The sequence below is a fragment of the Manis javanica genome, chromosome 15 (genome assembly GCF_040802235.1).
Source record: "Manis javanica isolate MJ-LG chromosome 15, MJ_LKY, whole genome shotgun sequence".
NCBI lineage: Eukaryota > Metazoa > Chordata > Mammalia > Pholidota > Manidae > Manis > Manis javanica.
Genome location: NC_133170.1, coordinates 43,486,837 through 43,508,497, shown reverse-complemented (window position 1 = coordinate 43,508,497; position 21,661 = coordinate 43,486,837). Strand labels below are relative to the sequence as shown.

The window sequence follows — 21,661 nt, the reverse complement described above, 5'->3', positions numbered from 1 at the left end:
TTTCAGGCAGTGACTTGGGGCAGTGAGCTCGATGGGGCAGGCTATACAGGGCAGGGAGAGCAGATGGGCTGAGAGGGACGGCAGCTGGTCTGCCCTGGTGATAGCCTTCTGGAATCACTCTTTGGAATGAACTATAACTTAGAAGAAAAAATTCACTTGATTGTCACACCTCTTTTTTTTTAAATCCTATTATGTGGGCCTAAGACAGAGTGTCTTTAATGAATGACTCTCCTCTCAGAAATTTCAAAGACAAGTTTGTTTCTCAATACAGTTTATGACCTTATTGCTTCACAGTCCTTCCGAATCATAAAGTGAGTTCAGAATGAGGTTTCAGGTGACGTAGTCAACATTCCACACAGACAGGCCGACCACCGGATCACTGGAACACTCTCCTCTGCCATTACTACCGTCTCCCCCACCTCTTCTGCTACCACCTACCACCCTACCACTACCCAAGTGGAAGGAACTGAGTCTGGGGAAACATGGTAAAGAGAGGGCAAAAGAAGGTAACAATTCCAAAGGCACATGGACATTAACGGGGTGCTCAGGTGCATTTCCTTCATTTTTATTTGATAGCACGTGTGTCATCAGTGGGCAACTGTACCTGCAGTATTTTATTTCCTCCACTTTCTTCATTTCCGAATGAAATCCTGGCTTCCTGGTAGAGTATGTCCGTGGAGGAGTGTTATATTCCTCTGACTACTTTGTAAAAAAGAGGGCTTATTCTCTATATTCACATCCCTCTCTCTACTCTCATTCTGCTATATTTTCATGACAGTACTTATCTTTACTGAGTACTATGTTTATGTGGTTCTTTACTGTGTGCTTTGGTATTCCAATATAAGCTTCATCACAGACCATCCTGTTTTGTTCGCTGCTGTATCCCCAGCAAATAAAACAGCACTTAGCACATTCCCTCCAGTCTCTGTTGGATGAATGAATGAACAGATGAATGACATTACTTTCTAAGAAAGGTTCCATTATGGCTGTCCCCTGTATACAGAAAAATAAAGTTCTGATATAAGGGATTGCCTCTTGGCCAGATCATAGTACTTGTGTGCCTTATATATAGTCCTAATAGGTCCTCAAGTCTCAGAAAAACTGTATCCTTTACATGAATATTACCAAATAATAGCAATTAAAAATATATTTGCTAGACATTTTGGTCAGAAGAGCTTGAGCTTTGCCAGTATCTGTTTATTGCGCCTACTTCCTGCCTGCTGGTGCACTGCCTCTGCTGGGTCCTCTTCTTCCTTCTGCCTGCTAACTGGTCATTCTCTTGGATTTGCCTTGGGCCGCTTGCTGATAGCTCCCAACTGTGAGGTTTCCCAGGCAGCTTCTCAGGTCTCAGGATGCCATTCTTAGGTAGATGAAGGGTGAGGTCCCGGTCGGGCCCTGTAATGGTACTTTGTCTGTGGATCCATCCGACCTGTGTACACTTTTGTGTGCACATATTTATGGCACTGCAAACTCCTCCTCTCATACCTTCAGGGGCAGCACACAAGCCTTATACATCTGTGCCTCTTCAGTACCAGGCCCAGTAGCTGGCTTATTGTAGGTATTGAAGAAGTGAGTGGATGTGGATCAAATTTGTTGATGAAACTGTAGTATTTATGAGTGAAATTGATATAATTTAGGGGTTTGCTTTAAAATACTCCAGTTAAAAATAAATGAAATAAAGTGGCTGAGGACACAGATGAAACAAGGTTGAAAAAAACGTTGATAATGGTTGAAGCTGGCAATGGGCATATGGTGCCGTTTGGGGGGGCTCATTCTTCTCTTCCGTTTTTGTGTTTTAAAATTTTTCCATTAAAAAGAGGAACAAAAATGTGTTGGTGAGGCAAGCCAGCAAGGGTTGCTAATAGGCTATTGGATCTAGAAGCATTTAGGAAGTGGAAATTTGTAAGTAAAATTTTACTATAGCGATGAGTAGCTATTTGTTCGTAGCTATCTAGCTGAATTAGTGGAGCTTTTGTCTAATTTCATCCAGACATGCCAGGGGTCAATTGCCAGTTTGCTGAATACTTGCTATGTGTTTTTTGGGGAATCATGTAAAGATGCATCAGAATAGTCAATTCTAGGCCTATATGAAATCCGAGGAGCCAAAACAAATTGCAAAGATAAGGGCTTGCTTGAAGAAGTTTTCATTGCATCATTCCCAGCATATAAGTATCTTTCATCCTGTTTGCAGAATGTTTTTGGAATCAAGGGAATGAAATATGAGAAAATCAACGTTTGATTCAAATGAGGAACTCCCACTTACAGTGAAAAGGAAGGATTTTAGAAGAAAGAGATCATCAAGAGACTTGGAAGACCATGATGAGCAGAACGCTGATCAAACGGTCACATTTCCCTGCTCCCTATGCAACCATGAAATTCATGTACCTGGAAGTTTCTTCCATAAAAAACAAGATGCAGCTCTGGCCACACTGGGTTTTCAGTGGATGGATGAAAAGAAACCAGGGCCTTCAGTGATCACTATGCAGAGACAGCTTATAATTACTAAACTATTGTCATCTTCTACATTCACTGAAAAAACCCTACAGAGTGTTAATAATGCTTTTGAGCTACTTTGGAAGAAACAAATGCCTGCATATGATAAGATCATTGATAACATTCACAGGAATACCCTATATTATCAAAAAACCTGCCACCTCTTAATTAAAGGAATAGCCATTTGTGAAGACAGGAATTCTACATGGAGAACTGCCATGAATGATAAATTCACTGTAGTGAATAATTTTGGCAAAAAACCCAATGTGTGTTTTTTGGGTTTGTTTGATGGACATCATGGTGCCTCAGCAGCCACCTTGACTTCAACAGAGCTCCCAGTCTTACTTCTGCATCAGCTTTCCAGATTTGATCCTTCCTACCAGATGACCCCTGAAGAGCACAAAGTAATCAATTCCTTCCACACAGTGTTTAGGGAAGACTACATAGCTACAGAAGACCTCTTTTCCTCCATAAACAAAAGGACAGAAGAATTGAAGTGTGAGTATGAGGATATACACAAAGCCTTTGCAAAAGCATTCTGGAGAATGGATAGGCTTCTACGTCTTGGAAGGAAGGAAGTATCCAGGGTCCGATGGAGTGGCTGTTCCGCAGTTACTTGCCTACTGGAAGGCAGCATCAAAAGTCCCTTTGCTAAGAACTGGAGAAGAATCAATGACCATAACTGCTTGGCAGAGAGGTTCCCTTGCCAGATTTCTGGAATACTACACATTGCAAACACTGGTATGTTTACTGAATGACACTACATCACACCTTTTCTTATTCCTGGCAGCAAAACCTCTCATGCTTCCAGAATTAGTGAGACATTATTTAGTGACTTATTAATGCTCAGAAATTTCACTAACCCATTTAAGGAATGATCAATAGCCACAGTTTAAATGCAAATTGTAGATACACACAAAAATTGTAGTTATTTTTCAAGGAGACACATATATTAAATAAGGTGACCAAAACATTAAATTTCCTAAGTGGGGTAGCAATACCATTATTGATAAAGGGAAAGCAAATATATTACATGTGTGTACAGCTCAATAGACAAAAAAAACGTTACCCACATTTTCCTTTTTCAGGAAAATGGAAAGTTCTTTGAGGTATTGGTAGTTTTGTTATTCAAACTGGTGAGCATTCTGACATTGGCAATAGGTCACTCTTGCACTTACTGGCCAAGCAACATCAAATTCATCTTAGAGAGAAGAATAATTCATGCTTCAGCTTTACAGCCATATATTCTCTTCTCCAAAAATTTGGCTGTATCTTTTTAATTTTATTTCAGGAAGCAGTTCTTTTGACCTTCAGTACTTAAGTTCTAGCTTAGGAACTTGTCAAAATGGAAATCCCAGAGGTAAAACAGTTTTAGCAAAGTTAACCTGAGTTTCATGAGATACTTAACTAGGGTTCCACAAGCCCTTCCATGGACAGAATTATTAAAGAGTTTCCACTTACTGGATATGGAATGCAGAGTAATTTCTCACTTAGTCTTACAGAAACCCAGTATCTGAAGGTAGTTAAGTATTGTCTTTTTAAAAAAATTTGACATATAACATTGTCAAATTAAAGGTGTACAATAAATGGACACATTTGCATATTGTAATATGATTGCCATTGTAGTGGTAATTAGCATCTGTATCACCTCACATAATTATCATTTCTTTTTAGTGGTTGGAATAATTAAATTCTAGTCACTTAGCAAGTTTGATGATTGTAATTCAATATTGTTCTCTTTATTCCTACACTGTGCGTTAGATCTCTATGGCTTATTTACTAGTTTTGAACACTGTCCCCCTTCCTTCCTCTATCTAAATGCTAACCCAATTTTCCAGATGAGAAAATAGAAGCTTGGAGAGCTGAGGTAATTTGGTCAAGTCTTAGAGGCACCAGGGATTGGAGCCAGAAACCAAGCCCACTGTAGCATGCTACCATCCAGTGGGCGAGGAGGCCTGGACCTCAGGGAGTGGGACTTCGTGGCAGAGATGGCTCTGAATAAGGACCAGAGAATCACAAAGACCCTTATGGTGCCAAGGATCCTGAAGTCAGCCTGTTTCTGATCTGGTTCTGGTTCTGAGCCTAAAATGAGAACTCTAGATTAAGCAGTATTGAGAAGCCAAGGGCGATGCCAGTTCGTGTGGAGTCTTGTCATTTCTCAGGCTGTATGCAGGGGCTACAGAGGGCTGCAGAGAAGGGCCTGCTGCATGCACAGAGTTTTCAGGTTTCAGACCTATCTGGGAACTGACCCACATCCTTGGACTTGGGACCTCTATTAGAAAATATTATTAGATGTCTGGATTCTTGTTAAACTAAAGGAGAAATTATGAGATATTCAGTAAGTAGACACTGTCATTAAGTGTCTAGTTTACTATGGTTCACTGCTTCCAGGTCCACTGCTGTCTGGCTAGTTCTGATCTCCAGGTCAAACATCTGATCTAATTTGCAGGTTTAGATAATTGTGTTAACTATTTCATTTAGGCATCCTTCATTTAAATACATAAGAATATGCAGGGGAAAAAATCCAACTTGTGAAAAGGAAGTAATAATTTATGATAAAAAAGTTCTCTTAAAAGAAAGTGATTTAAGTGGGTTACAAAAATTTCTCACTCTATTTATCAAGAGCATATTTTGTATTTTATAAAACAAGACTTTTAATTACAGCAAGAGAAATAATTTTTCCTGTTTGAAATCGGTGAAATACCCATGTCACCACAACTCTGGAAATTAAAAAAATAAAAACACCTCACTTTATGAGGAATGAGTATAATGGTGAAGTCACTGAATAAACGTTGAATCTATGCATGTGCTAAGATACTTCCAAACTGACATTCTTGAATTTTTGTTCTTAGCATTGCCCATCTACATTGCATTTTGTAATTTCTCTTGGCGTTCTCTTATCTTACTTCAATGAATCCCCATAGAATTAAAACACCAACAAATGTAAATTATACAGAATACACTTTTCCCCTAACATCAAAGAAACCACAAATTTCATATTTCTAATTAATCACAGTAGTTCCTTAGAAACGTAAATGATCCTTATTTGATCCCTTCAATCACTTTGCCCAGTGCTGTTATTTTTAATAGCCTATTGGGATATAATTCATTAAGCACACAATTTACCCATGCAAAGTGTACAGCTCAATAGTTTTTAGAATATTCCTGGTTATGTGCAACCAGCATCATGGCCAATTTTAGAACATTTTTGTCATCTCAAAAGAACACCCTTTAGCAATTAGCTCCCCAAGCTCCCGTTTCTGCAAGACCATCACTAATCTATATTTTGTCTCTATATACTTTCTATTCTGGACATTCCATATAAATGGAATCATACAATGTGTCCTTTTGTGACTGGCTTCTTTCACTAAGCATAGCGTTTTGAGGCTCATCTATGTCATAACATGCATCAATCCTTTCCTTCTTTATTAATCCTGAATAACATTTCATGGAATAGATACACCACATTTGCTTATCCATTTATTAGTTGATAGACATTTGAGTGGTTTCCAATTTTGGGCTATTATGAATAATGTTGGCATGAACATTGTGCACAGTTTTTTTTATTAAGGTATCATTGATACACAATCTTAGGAAGGTTTCACATGTGCAACATTGTGGTTACAACATTCACCTATATTATCAAGCACCCCCCTACCTTATTGTACACAAATTTTGTATAGACATGTTTTCACTTCTTTGGTTATATATCCAGGAGTGGAATTGCTAGGTCATAAGATACCTACCTCTATGCTGCCAAATTGTTTTCCATAGTGGCTGCACCATTTCACTATCCTACAAGTTATGTATGAGGTCTCTAATTTTTCCACATTCTCTCACCACTGTCACTTTTTTATTCTTGCCATCTTGGTATGAAGTGGTATCTCACTGTGATTTTGATTTGCATTTTTTTAATGACTAATGATGTTGAATACCTCTGCATGTGCTTACGAGTCATTTGAATATCTCCCTTGGAGAAATATCTATTTAAATTTGTCCATTTTTAAATTGGGCTGCCTATTGTTGAGTTGTAAGTTTCTTTTTATATTCTGAATACAAGTTCCTTATCAGATATATGATTAGGAAGTACAGGTATATCTTGTTTTATTGTGCACTTTACTGCACTTCACAGATAACTCATTTTTTACAAACTGAAGGTTTGTGGCAACACTGTATTGGGCAAGTCCATTGACACCATTTACAAATTGAAGGTTTGTGGCAATTCTGCGTTGGGCAAGTCTGCTGGTGCCATTTTTCCAACAGCATTTGCTCACTTTGATTCTGTTATGTTTTGGTAATTCTCATAATATTTCAACACTTTTCATTATTTTATCTTTTACGATTTGTTTTCAGTGATTATGACTTGCTGAAAACTCAGATGGTTAACACTTCTTAATAAAAAAGTATTTTAAAACTAAAGTTACATACATTGCTTTTGAATACATAATGCTATTGCACACTTACTAGACTTCAGTATAGGGTAAACATTAACTTTTATATGCCCAGAAAACCAAAAACTTCATTTGACTTGCTTTATTGCAGTGGTCCAGAACTGAACTCACAATATTTCTGATGTATGCCAGTATAATATTTTAATTCCATGGGTTTTCTTTTCTGGATGTCTTTTGAAATAAAAATATTTTAATTTTGATGAAATCCAGTTTTCAATTTTGCTGTTGCTGCTTGTACTTCTGGTGTGAAATCTAAGAGATGACTGCCTAATCCAAGGTCACAAAAATCTATACCAGTATTTTCTTCTAGGAGGTTTATAGTTCCATCACCTACATTCAGGTCTATGATCCATTCTGAGTTAATTTTCTGTCCTGGGGTAGGGGTACCAACTTCATTCTTTTCTATGTGGATATATCAGCTGTCCTGTAACAATTGCCAAAGATTATTATTTTCCCATTGTATTGTCCTGTTGTTCTTGAAAATCAATTGACAAATATAATGGTTTAAAGCAAAGGTCTCAATTCTGTTCCACTGATTTATGTCCATACTGTCTTGACCACTTAAGTTTTGTAGTAGGTTGAAATTGTTAAGTAGGAGCTTCTTTTTTTCTTTTCAAGATTGCTTTGCCTATTCTGAGCCTCTTGCTTTTCCATATGAATTTTAGTTATCAGTTTGTCAATTTCTCAAAAAGATCTAGCTGATATTTTGATAGAGACTATGTTGACTCTGTAGATCAGTTTGGGGAGTATCGACATTTAACAGTATTAATTCTTCTGATTAAATGGATGTATTTCCATGAAGATTTTCTTTCTTTCAATGATTTGTAGTTTTCAGTGAACAGCTCTTAATTTGTTAAATTTATCCATAAGCATTTTATTCTTTTTGATATTATTTTAAATGCAATTGTTTTCTTGATTTCATTTTCAGTTTAACACTACTGTGCAGAAATACAACTGATTTTTGTATACTGATCTTGTTTATTCTACTAGTTTTTGTTTGTTTGGGGAAATTCTCTAGGATTTTCTGTGTAAAAAGATCATGACATCCACAAATAGAAATTGTTTTAATTCTGCCTAAATTGGATACCTCTGATCTTTGGCTAAAATTTTCAGTATAACCTTAAGTGGAAGTGTTGAGACTCAACATTCTTTTCTTGTTCCTGACCTTATGAAAGCATCCAGTCTTTATTATTATAAATGATGTGCTGGTGTGTATGATGTGTTTTATGTTGCTTTGGGTGTTGTGTGTCATTAAGCATGTTAGCTTTTTTTTGTATATTGAGGAAGTTCCTTTCTACTTCTAGTGTTTTTATCAAGAAAAGAAAGGATGTTGGCTTTTCTCAAATATGCTTTCTGCATCTGTTGAAGTGCCCATGAATTTTTCCATTTATTCTATTAGTATATTGTATTATGCTGACTGAAATCCATATACTAAGCAAAACATACCTGCCTGAAATAAACCCCACCTGGTCATGGCATAGAGTCTTTTTTTATTTGCTGGAGTTGTTTTGCTAGGATTTGTTGAGGATTTTGCATTTTTATTCATAGGTGACTTTAGTCTTTGGTTTTCCTTTCTGGTGAAACTTTGGTCTGGTTTTGATAGCAAGGAAATACTGGCTTCATAAAACGAGTTCGGAAATGTTACTTCCTCTTTTAGGTTTTGGAAGAATATGCAGAGAATTGATATTAATTCTTCCTTACATGTTAGCCAGGATTCACATGCAAATTTTTTTTTTGTGGTTAGTTGATTACTAATCAACCTCTTTACCTGTAAGGCTATTCAGATTTTCTATTTCTTCATGACTTCATGAGTCAGTTTCAGTAGTTTTTCCTTTTTTGGAATTTTCCCCATTTCATCTAGGTTATCTAATTTGTTGGTATACAATCATTCATAGTATTATACTTTTTTATTTTTGTAAGATTGGTAGTAATATTCCATATTTCATTCCTGATTTTAGTAATTTGAGGCTTCTCTTTTACTTGTGGCCTAAAGGTGTGTCAGTGTTGTTGATCTTTTCAAAGAACCAACTTTTTGGTAATTTACTCTTTTTTTTTTCTGGTGTCTTGTCTCTGTTTCATCTATTTCCACTCTAATCATTATTTCTCCTTTCTTCTGCTGGCTTTTTATTTTCTGCTTGTTCTTTTCCTACTGTTTTAAGGTGAACAGTTAGATTATTCATTTGCAATCTTTTCTCTTTTTTAATAGGTAGGTACATCTATACTTTTCTCACTGAGCACTGCTTCACTTACAGCTTTTTAAAGCTCATGTATGTTGCTTTTTTTCACTTATTTCAGTGCATTTTGACTTCCCTTTTGACTTCTCTGACCCACTGGTTATGAGTATGTTTAGTTTGCACATATTTGTGGATCTCCCAAGATCCTTGTTACTGATTTGTAATTTCATTTTGGTCAGTGAACATGCTTTGTATGATTTCAATTCTTTTAAATGTATTAAGGCTTATTTGATGGCTTGATATATGGTCTCCTCTGAACAATGTTTCATGTGTAGTCAAGAAGGAAGTGTATTATGCTGTTTTTTAGGTGGAATATTCTTCAAGTGTTTGTTAGGTCTAGTTGTTTTACAGTGTTCAAACTTTCTATTTACTTGTTTACCTTCTGCCCAGCTGTTCTATCCATTATTGAAAATAAGGCTTTGATGTCTGCAACTATGATTGCTGAATTGTCTATCTTCAAGTTAGTTTTCACTTCCTGCACTTGGAGACTTTTTTCTTAGATGTACATACCTAAGATTTATAGTTACGTCTTCCAGCTGGATAGACTCTCTGTTAGTTTCATCTGTAGTATCAGTTTCTGTATTAAAATTTAGTATTAATATAGCCTTTCCAGCTCTCGTTTCCTTACTGTTTGCCTTCTCTATCCTTTTACTTTCCATTTACTTGTCTTTGAATCAACAGTGTTCCTCCTCAGCATATAGTTGGATCTTGTTTATACTAGTTTCCTATAGCTGCTGTTAAAAATTTACCTTTTACTTGGTGGCTTAAACAACACAGGTTTATTCTCTCACAGTTCAAGAAGTTCTCAATTGGCATAACTGGGCTGAAATCGAGGCGTCATTACAAATCTTGGAAAGAATGTTACTTGCTTCTAGTTTTTGATTCCCAGGATTTCTTGGGATGTAGCCCCATCACTTCAATTTCAAATGTGCCTTATTAAGCACACTTCCTTTTCTTCCTGTGTCTGTAGCCAATCTCACCTCTGTGATCACATTTAGAGCCCACCTAGACAATTCAGTTAAGCATCTCAGGATCATTGATCACATCTGCAATCATTGCTATAAGGTAACATTCATTCAGAGGCTCCAGGGATTAGTTCCTGTTATCTCTGGGGCCCTTACCTTGTCTGCTACCATGTTTCTTTTTCCATTCTGTCAATCTATGCCTTTTTGTTCGATATTTAAGTCACTTATGCTTACTGTAACTACTTATAGGGTAGGATTCACGTCAAGACATTTTGCTGTTTGCTTTGTCTTCTCTCTTTTGTTTCTCTATTCCTCCATCACTTCTTTCTATTGTGTTAGATGTTTTCTGGTATCCCACTTTAATTCCTGTGTTTCTCTTACTATATAAAACTTTTATAGTGGGTGTCCTGAGGATTACAATAACATCATAACTTAAAAATAATTTTGCTTGGATTTGTGCCAGCTTAGTTTCAACATATATGTACATCTTTGCTCCAATATAGCTCTATTTCCACCTTCTTTCTCTGTATTTTATATTCACAGAATTACATCTTTATGTTATAAGCATAGTTTCATAATTATTTTATGCATCTTTCTTCTAAATCAGGATTAGAAAAGCATTAAAAATAAAAATAAACTTTTGCTGTTTTACATTTGCTTATATAGTTAACTTTGTGTGGATTTGACAGTCTATGTTTAAAATTTTAGTCTGAGGGAGTCCCTTCAGTATTTCTCATATGGTAAGTTTGCTATTGATGAATTCTGTTTATCTGGGAATGTCTTAGTTTCTTCATTTTTTCTTTTTTTAATTCATTTTATTATCATTAATCCACAATTACATGAAGAACATTATAGTTACTAGACTCCCTCTTCACTAAGTCCCCCCACCATAAACCCCATTACAGTCACTGTCCATCAGCATAGTAAGATGCAGTAGACTCACTACTTGACTTCTCTGTGTTGCACAGCCCTCCCTATGCCCCTGCCATATTATACATGCTAATCGTAAGGTCCCCTTTCTTTTTCCCTGCCCTTATCCCTCCCTTCCCTCCCATTCTCCCCAGTCCCTTTCCCTTTGGTAACTGTTAGTCCATTCTTGGGTTCTGTGAGTCTGCTGCTGTTTTGTTCCTTCAGTTTTTCTTTGTTCTTATACTCCACATATGAGTGAAATCATTTGGTACTTGTCTTTCTCCGCCTGGCTTATTTCACTGAGCATAATGCCCTCTAGCTCCATCCATGTTGTTGCAAATGGTAGGATCTGTTTTTTTCTGATGGATGAGTAATATTCCATTGTGTATATGTACCACATCTACTGATGGACATTTAGGTTGCTTCCATTTCTTGGCTATTATAAACAGTGCTGCGAAAAACATAGGGGTGCACCTGTCTTTCAAACTGGAGTGCTGCATTCTTAGGGTAAAATCCTAGAAGTGGAATCCCTGGGTCAAATGGTATTTCTATTTTGAGCTTTTCGAGGAACCTCCATACTGCTTTCCACAATGGTTGAACTAATTTGCATTCCCACCAGCAGTGTAGGAGGGTTCCCCTTTCTCTGCAACCTTGCCAAGATTTGTGGTTTGTCTTTTGGATGGTGGCGATCCTTACTGGTGTGAGGTGATATCTCATTGTGGTTTTAATTTGCATTTCTCTGATGACAAGTGATATGGAGCATCTTTTCATGTGTCTGTTGGCCATCTGAATTTCTTCTTTGGAGAAGTGTCTGTTCAGCTCCTCTGCTCATTTTTTAATTGGATTATTTGCTTTTTGTTTGTTGAGGTGCATGAGCTCTTCATATATTTTGGATGTCAACCCTTTTTTGGATCTGTCATTTATGAATATATTCTCCCATACTGTAGGGTACCTTTTTGTTCTATTGATGGTGTCCTTTGCTGTACAGAAGCTTTTCAGATTGATATGGTACCACTTGTTCATTTTTGCTTTTGTTTCCCTCCCCCGGGGAGATATGTTCATGAAGAAGTCACTCATGTTTATGTCCAAGAAATTTTTGCCTATGTTTTTTTCTAAGAGTTTTATGGTTTCATGACTTACATTCAGGTCTTTGATCCATTTTGAATTTACTTTTGTGTATGGGGTTAGACAGTGATCCAGTTTCATTCTCTTACATGTAGCTGTCCAGTTTTGCCAGCAACTTCCCCATTGTATGTCCGTGGCTCCTTTATCATATATTAATTGACCATAAATGTTTGGGTTACTATCTGGGCTGTCTATTCTGTTCCACTGGTCTGTGGCTCTGTTCTTGTGCCAGTACCAAACTGTCTTGATTACTGTGGCTTTGTAGTAGAGCTTGAAGTTGGGGAGTGAGATCCCCCCAACGTTATTCTTCCTTCTCATGATTGCTTTGGCTATTCGGGGTCTTTGGTGGTTCCATATGAATTTTTGAACTATTTGTTCTAGTTCATTGAAGAATGTTGTTAGTAATTTGATAGGGATTGCATCAAATCTGTATATTGCTTTGGGCAGGATGGCCATTTTGACAATATTAATTCTTCCTAGCCAAGAGCATGGGATGAGTTTCCATTTGTTAGTGTCCTCTTTAATTTTTTTTTTAAGAGCGTCCTATAGTTTTCAGGGTATAGGTCTTTCACTTCCTTCATAAGGTTTATTCCTAAGTATTTTATTTTTTTTGATGCAATTGTGAATGGAATTGTTTTCCTGATTTCTCTTTCTATTAGTTCATTGTTAGTGTATAGGAAAGCTATAGATTTCTGTGTTAATTTTGTATCCTGCAACTTTGCTGTATTCAGATATCAGTTCTAGTAGTTTTGGAGTAGAGTCTTTAGGATGTTTTATGTACAATATCATGTCATCTGCAAATAGTGACAGTCTGACTTCTTCTTTACCAATCTGGATTACTTATATTTCTTTGTTTTGTCTAATTGCCATGGCTAGGACCTCCAGTACTATGTTAAATAACAGTGGGGAGAGTGGGCATCCATCTTGTTCCTGATCTCAGAGGAAAAGCTTTCAGCTTTTCACTGTTCAGTATGATGTTAGCTGTGGGTTTATCATATATGGCCTGTATTATGTTGAAGTACTTGCCCTCTATACCCATTTTGCTGAGAGTTTTTATCATGAATGGATGTTGAATTTTGTGTAATGCTTTTTCAGCATCTATGGATCATGTGGTTTTTGTCCTTCTATTTGTTGATGTGGTGGATGATGTTGATGGATTTTCGAATGTTGTACCGTCCTTGCATCCCTGGGATGAATCCCACTTGGTCATGGTGTATGATCCTTTTGATATATTTTTGAATTCAGTTTGCTAATATTTTATTGAGTATTTTTGCATCTACATTCATCAGGGATATTGGTCTGTAGTTTTCTTTTTTGGTGGGGTCTTTTCCTGGTTTTGGTATTAGGGTGATGTTGGCTTCATAGAATGAGTTTGGGAGTATCCTCTCCTCTTCTATTTTTTGGATAACTTTAAGGAGAATAGGTATTATGTCTTCTCTGTATGTCTGATAAAATTCTGAGGTAAATCCATCTCCCCGGGGGTTTTGTTCTTTGGTAGTTTTTTGATTACCGCTTCAATTTCTTTGCTGGTAATTGGTTTGTTTAGATTTTGTGTTTCTTCCTAGGTCAGACTTGGAAGGTTATATTTTTCTAGGAAGTTGTCCATTTCTTCTAGGTTTTCCAGGTTCTTCACATATAGGTTTTCATAGTAGTCTCTAATAATTCTTTGTATTTCTGTTGGATCCGTCGTGATGTTTCCTTTCTCGTTTCTGATTCTGTTGATGTGTGTTGATTTTGTTTTTCTATTAATAAGTCTGGCTAGAGGCTTATCTGTTTTGTTAATTTTCTCAAAGAACCAGCTCTTGGTTTCATTGATTTTTGCTATTGTTTTATTCTCAATTTTATTCATTTCTTCTCTGATCTTTATTATGTCCCACCTTCTGCTGACTTTAGGCCTCATTTGTTCTTCTTTTTCCAATTTTGATAATTGCGATGTTAGACTATTCATTTGAGTTTATTCTTCCTTCTTTAAATATTCCTGGATTGCTATATGCTTTCCTCTTAAGGCTGCTTTCGCTGCATCCCACAGAAGTTGTTGTCATTTATTTCCATATATTGCTGGATCCCCATTTTAATTTGGTCGTTGATCCATTGACTATTTAGGAGCATGTTGTTAGGCCTCCATGTGTTTGTGAGACTTTTTGCTTTCTTGGTACAATTTATTTCTAGTTTTATACCTTTGTGGTCTGAAAAGTTGGTTGGTAGATTTTCAATCTTTTTGAATTCACTGAGGCTCTTTTTGTGGCCTAGTATGTGGTCTATTCTGGAGAATGTTCCATGTGCACTTGAGAAGAATGTGTATCCTGTTCCTTTTGGGTGTAGAGTTCTATAGATGTCTATTAGGTCCATCTGTTCTAGTGTGTTGTTCAGTGCCTCTGTGTCCTTACTTATTTTCTGTCTGGTGGATCTGTCCTTTGGAGTGAATGTTGTGTTGAAGTCTCCTAAAATGAATGCATTGCATTCTATTTCCTCCTTTAGTTCTCTTAGTATTTGTTTCATATATGCTGGTGCTCCTGTGTTGGGTGCATATATATTTATAATGGTTATATCCTCTTGTTGGACTTAGCCCTTTATCAGTATGTAATGTCCTTCTTTATCTCTTGTTACTTTCTTTGTTTTGAAGTCTATTTTGTCTGATACTAGTACTGCAACACCTGCTTTTTTCTCCCTATTGTTTGCACGAAATATCTTTTTCCATCCCTTGACTTTTAGTCTGTGCATGTCTTTGGGTTTGAGGTGAGTCTCTTGTAAGCAGCATATAGATGGGTCTTGTTTTTTTATCCATTCAGTGACTCTATGTCTTTTGATTGGTGCATTCAGTCCATTTACATTTAGGGTGATTATCGATCGGTATGTACTTATTGCCATTTCAGGCTTTAGATTCGTGGTTACCAAAGGTTCCAGGTTACTCTCCTTACTATCTAAGAGTCTAACTTAACTCAGTATGCTGTTACAAACACCATCTAAAGGTTCTTTTCTATTTTTTCTCCTTTTTCTTCCTCCTTCATTCTTTATATATTAGGTATCAAATTCTGTACTTGTTGTCTATCCCTAGATTGACTTTGAGGATAGCTAATTTAATTTTGCATTTGCTTCGTAATTAGCTGTTCTACTTTCTTTACTGTGGTTATTACCTCTGGTGACAGCTATTCAACCTTAGGAACACTTCCATCTACAGCAGTCCCTCCAAAATAGACTGTAGAGATGGTTTGTGGGAGGTAAATTCCCTCAGCTTTTGCTTATCTGGAAATTGTTTAATCCCTCCTTCAAATTTAAATGATAATCTTGCCGGTTAAAGTAATCTTGGTTCCAGGCCCTTCTGCTTCATGGCTTTAAATGCATCATGCCACTCCCTTCTGGCCTGTAAGGTTTCTGCTGAGAAGTCTGATGTTAGCCTGATCGGCTTTTCTTTGTATGTGATCTTATTTCTCTCTCTGGCTGCTTTTAGCAGTCTGTCCTTATCCTTGATCTTTCCCATTTTAATTGCTATGTGTCTTGGTTTTGTCTCCCTTGTGTTGGGAGATCTGTGGATCTCCATGGCCTGAGAGACTATGTCCTTCCCCAGACTGGGGAAGTTTTTAGCAACTACCTCCTTAAAGATACTTTCTATCCCTTTCTCTCTCTCTTCTTCTTCTGGTATCCCTATATTGTTCTGCTTGGATTGGTCACACAGTTCTCTCAATATTCTTTCATTCTTAGAGATTCTTTTCTCTCTCTTTGCCTCAGCTTCTTTGAATTCCTCTTCTCTAGTTTCTATTTCATTTATTGTCTCCTCCACTGTATCCAATCTGCTTTTAATACCCTCCATCGTGCTCTTCAATGATTGGATCTCTGACCTGAATTCATTCCTGAGTTCTTGGATGTCTTTCCGTACCTCCATTACAATGTTGATGATTTTTATTTTGAACTCCCTTTCAGGAAGAGTCACGAGGTTCGTATCATTTAAATCTTTCTCGGGAGTTATATTAATTTTACTTGGGACAAGGTTTCTTTGGCGTTTCATGTTTGTATATGGTGCCCTCTAGTGTCCAGAAGCTGTAGTCTCTGGAGCTGCTCAGCCCCTGAAGCAATGTCGGGGGTCGCAGGGGAGTGGTACTGGTGCCTTGGGGGAGGAAAGAGCTGTTCCCCACCTCCTGGCTGCTGTGCCTGTCTCCACTGCCTGAGCAAGTGGGCCGGTCACACAGGTATAAGTATTTGTCCCAGAGCAGTCGGATATGGATCCCTGCTTTCCACAAGCAGCCGGAATCCCAGTCTCCCCGGGAACTCTGCCTGTATTAACTTCCTAACCCGGTAGTCATGTGAGTCTCATGAAAGCACCATGAAATGTAGGTTTGTGCTCCCATAGCCGATCTCCGGAGCTAGTTATTCAGCAGTCCCAAGCCTTCCACTCCCTCCCTGCTCCATTTCTCTTCCTCCCGCTGGTGAGCTGGGGTGGGGGATGGACTCGGGTCCTGCAGAGCCACAGCTCTGGTATGTTACCCCATTTGGTGAAGTCTGCTCTTTTCTCCAGGTGTGTGCAGTCTGACTCAATCCTCTTTCCTGTTGCTCTCTCAGGATTAGTTGCGCCAATTAAATTTTCTAATTGTATCCAGTTTTAGGAGGAAGCCTCTGTGTCTCCTCCCACGCCACCATGTTTAATTCAAATCTCCAAATCTCCGTTTCTTCATTTTTAAAAGGAGTTTTGCATTTTGAGTATGTTGCCTCTGCCATCCAGACTATGGTTTGTGATGATACACAAGCTACTAAGCTACTATTACTCAACATCCTTTGTATGGGTCACTTTTTTCATGCTACTTTCAAGACTGTCTTCAGCTTTTGAGTTTAACACTGATGTGTTTAAGTACTGACCTCTTTTTATCCTGCTTGGAGTTTGCTAAACTTCCTGACTGTATAATGTTTTTGATTGGGTAACTTTTGGCCATTTCATAGAATGAGTTTGGGAGTATTCCCTCCTCTTCTATTTTTTTGGAAAACTTTAAGGAGAATGGGAATTATATATTCTCTGTATGTCTGATAAAATTCTGAGGTAAATCCATCTGCCCGGGGGTTTTGTTCTTTGGTAGTTTTTTGATTACCGCTTCAATTTCTTTGCTGGTAATTGGTTTGTTTAGATTTTGTGTTTCTTCCACATTTTTCTCCCTCCTGTCCTTTTTGACTCCCATCCAGGTATATGTTTGTATGCTTGCTGGTGTCCTACAGGTGCCTGAGACAGTTTTTCTCTTCAGACTGGATTATCTCAGTTCACTAGTTCCCAGGTTGCTGATTCTTCTGCCAGTTCAAATCAGATGCAAAGTTGTTCCCTTAAGCCTGTAATTCTACTTGAAAGGGGGTTTCTTACAAGTTTCTAACAGATGGGTCTAGAGTGGAACATTTGTAGGGTCTTCTCTTTGGACAGCCTTTCCTTTTCCTTGCCTGTTTACCCCTTCGTAGAACAAAGGAATATAACGTTTTATCAAGTGTCTGCATATTAAATCACCTTCTTAAATCCTCACAATAAACTTGACAAAGCATAACATTGCAGGTGGAAAATTTTACTTAGGTGAAAAATCTTCCTCAGTGAAATTAAGTGGCTTAATGACAGTCACACAGATACAAAGTTGGGATTAAAGTACAAGTGTTTCAGGGTCCTAAATCTTTCCACTTCCCCATGCTTTCTTCTAAACCAAGCCATCTAGGTATGTTTCCTTACCACCACATAGTACTACTCTGTTCTAGTTCTTTCTTAAAACTTTCCTGTGATCTTCAAGAGTCAGTGACCTTGTTGGCTGTATCTGAAAAAAAATTCTTGAATCTTGTGCATTCAGATGTACAAAGGTTCCCTGTTTGGGGTTCTAAGGTCACTCTGAAGTTTATGGGGATGCTCTTCCTTTTCTCAAGTTGGGAGATAACCCAGAAATTTCAGGAGGCAGTTACATCATTGCCTCTGCATAAAGAGTTTTCCCTGACAACATGTCATCTTAAAAAGGCTTATGCATCATCTCACGGCAGTGTTTTAATCCCCACTATTAATGTCCCTAAACATGTTGCTCTTCCGTAACCATGTTCCTTTTTTTTTCTGATAACATTTTCTGAGGAGCACAATCTCTCTAAATACTGAAAGCTGGTTAACTATTATGCCTAAAAATTTGAATTCTTAAGGTCAGATTCACTAGAACTCCTGTGTTAAGGGTCTTCCATCACACAGTTCACTGCTTATTCTCTTTTCCTCCAGTTACAGAAACTTTGCTTTAAAGCCAATCTCTTCTCCCTTTTAAATTGTCATGACTTGCTCCTCTCTTCCTTCAGTTCTCCATACTCATGGACATAGTGTTATTTTTAAATCCTCCTCCAATTTCCCATCCTACTTGGGGCTTTTTATTCATTATTCTATTTTATTCATTATTTTATTCATTATTCTATTCTATTCAGCTTAATGTAGTCAACTGCTTTCAACAATTCCATCTGCAGCTGACAGTATATGCAACCGTAGGTTCAAGAAATGAAATAAAACTAATTCTGCATATGATTTTTCTCGTCTTTCCATCAAGACTTTCTGGACCCCAGTCATACTTACCCTCTATTTCCTGGGTTATGTGTGAGTAGTTGAGAAACACGAGGTACCTCCCCTTCACTTTCTCTGTTCACTTACCCAGGTAAGGATATGAGTTTTTTGGAAAGTGCAGTTTCCTTTCATCTGGATGAATTAACTGTCCAAGGAATTAAATAATTTATGGTCAGACAGCAAGTCAACAATAGTGCAAAAACTACAACTAGGGCCTAATGTCTCTTCTTCTAGAAAATTTTGTTGTGCTGAGCACAAGTATGTTGGTTGACAACAGTAAAATAAGCCAAAATAGCATTTCGTACTCTTTAGCTCAGCAATTAAAAAAAAAAAAAAGGCAAGTGGTGCATAAAGCTGTGTTCATTAACTCCTGCAGAGACAGCTATAATCAAAATACAAGTGTACTGCCCTTCCACTGTTAACTCCTAATCCATTAAATTCTTTCCAAATCACATAGCAGAGAAACAATGCCTTTTCTTTTTGCTGAATTGGCTTTGGCTTGCCATATGCAAATAAACATTTAGGAAGTCAGTGGATTTGGCTATTCTGAGTCAAAGTATGTCCCCTATGTTTTCAGAGCTGTGACCGCACTATTCATGTATATTCATGTATGTGACATGCACACACAAAGACATTTTCAAATTTAAAAAGGTATCAAAGCATATGTCCTAATAGAACAATTCAGTTTACCCAGTTGGCATGCTCAGTATCATTCCAGCTGCTTTTGCTATGGCATTAATTTATGACCCAGCAGAAGTCATTTATTTTACCGATTTACCTGCAAAGCATAAGAAGGATAACCAGCAGAAAAGACAAGTTAATAGAAAATTTAATAACCATACTGCAGAAAGAAGTCATGTAGTTCTTAGGACAATCATAGATACAGTTCTCCGGTTTTCAAAAATTTCCACAAATATCATCATCCTTTGGCCTCGGCCAAAAGCTCAGAAATTAACAATTCCCTTTATGTAAATAGGCCAAAAGTCTTAGTCTAGGCCTAACACTAATGCTTCACCAATTTACACACATCCTGTCCAGTCTTATTAGTTGTGTGGACTTCAGCCTTCTAAAATCTAAATTCCTTTACTTAAAATATTAGGGAATTAGAATCAAACATCTGCAGCTTCTGATTCTGTATAGGCCCATATCTGAAATCAGAATATTCTAATGTACATTTTGCATGATTCCAGAAATTTTAACTCTACCTCAGAATAATTTAGATACCCTTTTACAAATGATAAATGATTCTGTATCCAGAAAAACTATTGCCTATACTTGAATATATAATTATGTTACTATTAAAACTAGCAAAAAATACTTTTTTCCTAACAAACTAAAAAAGTGCTATGAATCTTTTTTTATTAACCAAAGTAAGTTTTGGTAGTACAACCATCCCTCCATCTGTTCAGAGTATTACGTTTAGGTTTTCTTAAGATGTCAATGTCAAACATATCATAGGTTCATCTAAACCATGAACAAATTACAACTGTTAAGATTTTAGTTTTCAAAGGGTTTAATATTGTCCAGCTATTACCCATTTAACACTACACGTATTACTTTTTCTTCACAGGGCTGACTTTATTTCTTTTTAACCATATACAACAGGAACCTAAATGAGACTGATATTACTAGTGGCATTCAACTTTTTTCATCGCTCATACATAAAATATGTTCAGGTTTTAACTTTTATTAGTTACGAAATTATCAGACTCCACTTTAAAATATTAAAAGTTTGTTTTTAATTTAAAAGGTATTTTTTTTAAACATTTCAAAAATGCCTGCTGTATGTAATGTGTTGGTTTTAAAAAAGTTCAAGTCTTGGCTCCACGAAATAAATATTCAGAAGCTGTTTCATTAAAAAATTGCTTTATTATTTTTCACTACTTGTAGTTTTGGTTAATAATAAATGCAGTATTTTAAACACTCAGCTACTTAAAAATGAGAGCTAAACTGGCCTCCCAACTTGAAATCTGAATTACTGTAAATCATCCAATAACATGTTACATATATTAAAAATATTTTTAAATGGCTTGTTTATGCACTGAAACACAGAATAATAAAGTTAACAGCATAATTTGATATTTAGTTACTAGATCTCTAGACTAATCAATTTTCTCTAATAATCTCCTAGGTAATGTGCAAGCAGTCTTATGTAGAAATGGAAAAGGCTTCTGCCTAACCAAAGAACACACTATGCGAAACATAAATGAAAGGCAAAGACTACTTCAGGGTGGAGCAGTAATTAGTTCAAATGAACCTTATGGGCTCCTAGAAGGACAAATAAAAACCACTCGAGGACTTGGATTTCATGGAAATTTCAAACTGAAAAAATTTGTTATTCCAGCACCTCAAACCATTTCTGTCCCTATAGATGACTTATGTCAATTCCTTATCTTGGCTACTAATGGACTCTGGGTAGTTCTGGATAAAAAGGAAGTCACTGCACTGGCAATGACGATGTTTCAAGTGTACAAAGAAGTGTACTCTTCTCTCATACACAACAAATCTTCAACATCCAAAAAGTCTCTGTTTCCTCCAATCAACAAACCAAGCAATAGTAAATCAGATGGTAATACCCACATACTGTTTCAGTTTAAATCTGAATCTAAAGAATGTGTGCCAACTACAAATACAAAAGAAAATATGCCTGATTCAAAATATTTTAAACATTTCACTTATAACCCTAAAAATGCACAAACATTTGTACCAGAAATGACTTACTGTGATCCTTACAGCCAGAAAGAAACTGATGGACCAACGAATGGCGTGGCCAAAGATACAATTAAAAAAGAAAAAGAGTCATGTGCTAAGAGTTTCTATGAGGGTGCAGCTGAACACATCAGCCGTGAACTTGTAAATGCTGCCTTAGTGGCCGGCTCCAGAGACAACATCTCAGTTATGGTAATACTTCTCAGCGGAAGTGAGTATCAGTTTCTGACATAA

The 21,661-nt window shown here is 36.9% G+C and overlaps 1 protein-coding gene across 1 annotated transcript; it reads left to right on the top strand.

Annotated features, from left to right (window-relative positions):
• The first annotated feature begins 1,794 nt into the window (after window positions 1-1,794).
• On the top strand, window positions 1,795-21,661 carry PP2D1 (protein phosphatase 2C like domain containing 1). Its single transcript, XM_017680616.3, is given in 2 exon segments — window positions 1,795-3,234; window positions 20,850-21,661. Coding segments are annotated over 2 exon segments (1,959 nt in total). The 5' UTR covers window positions 1,795-2,087.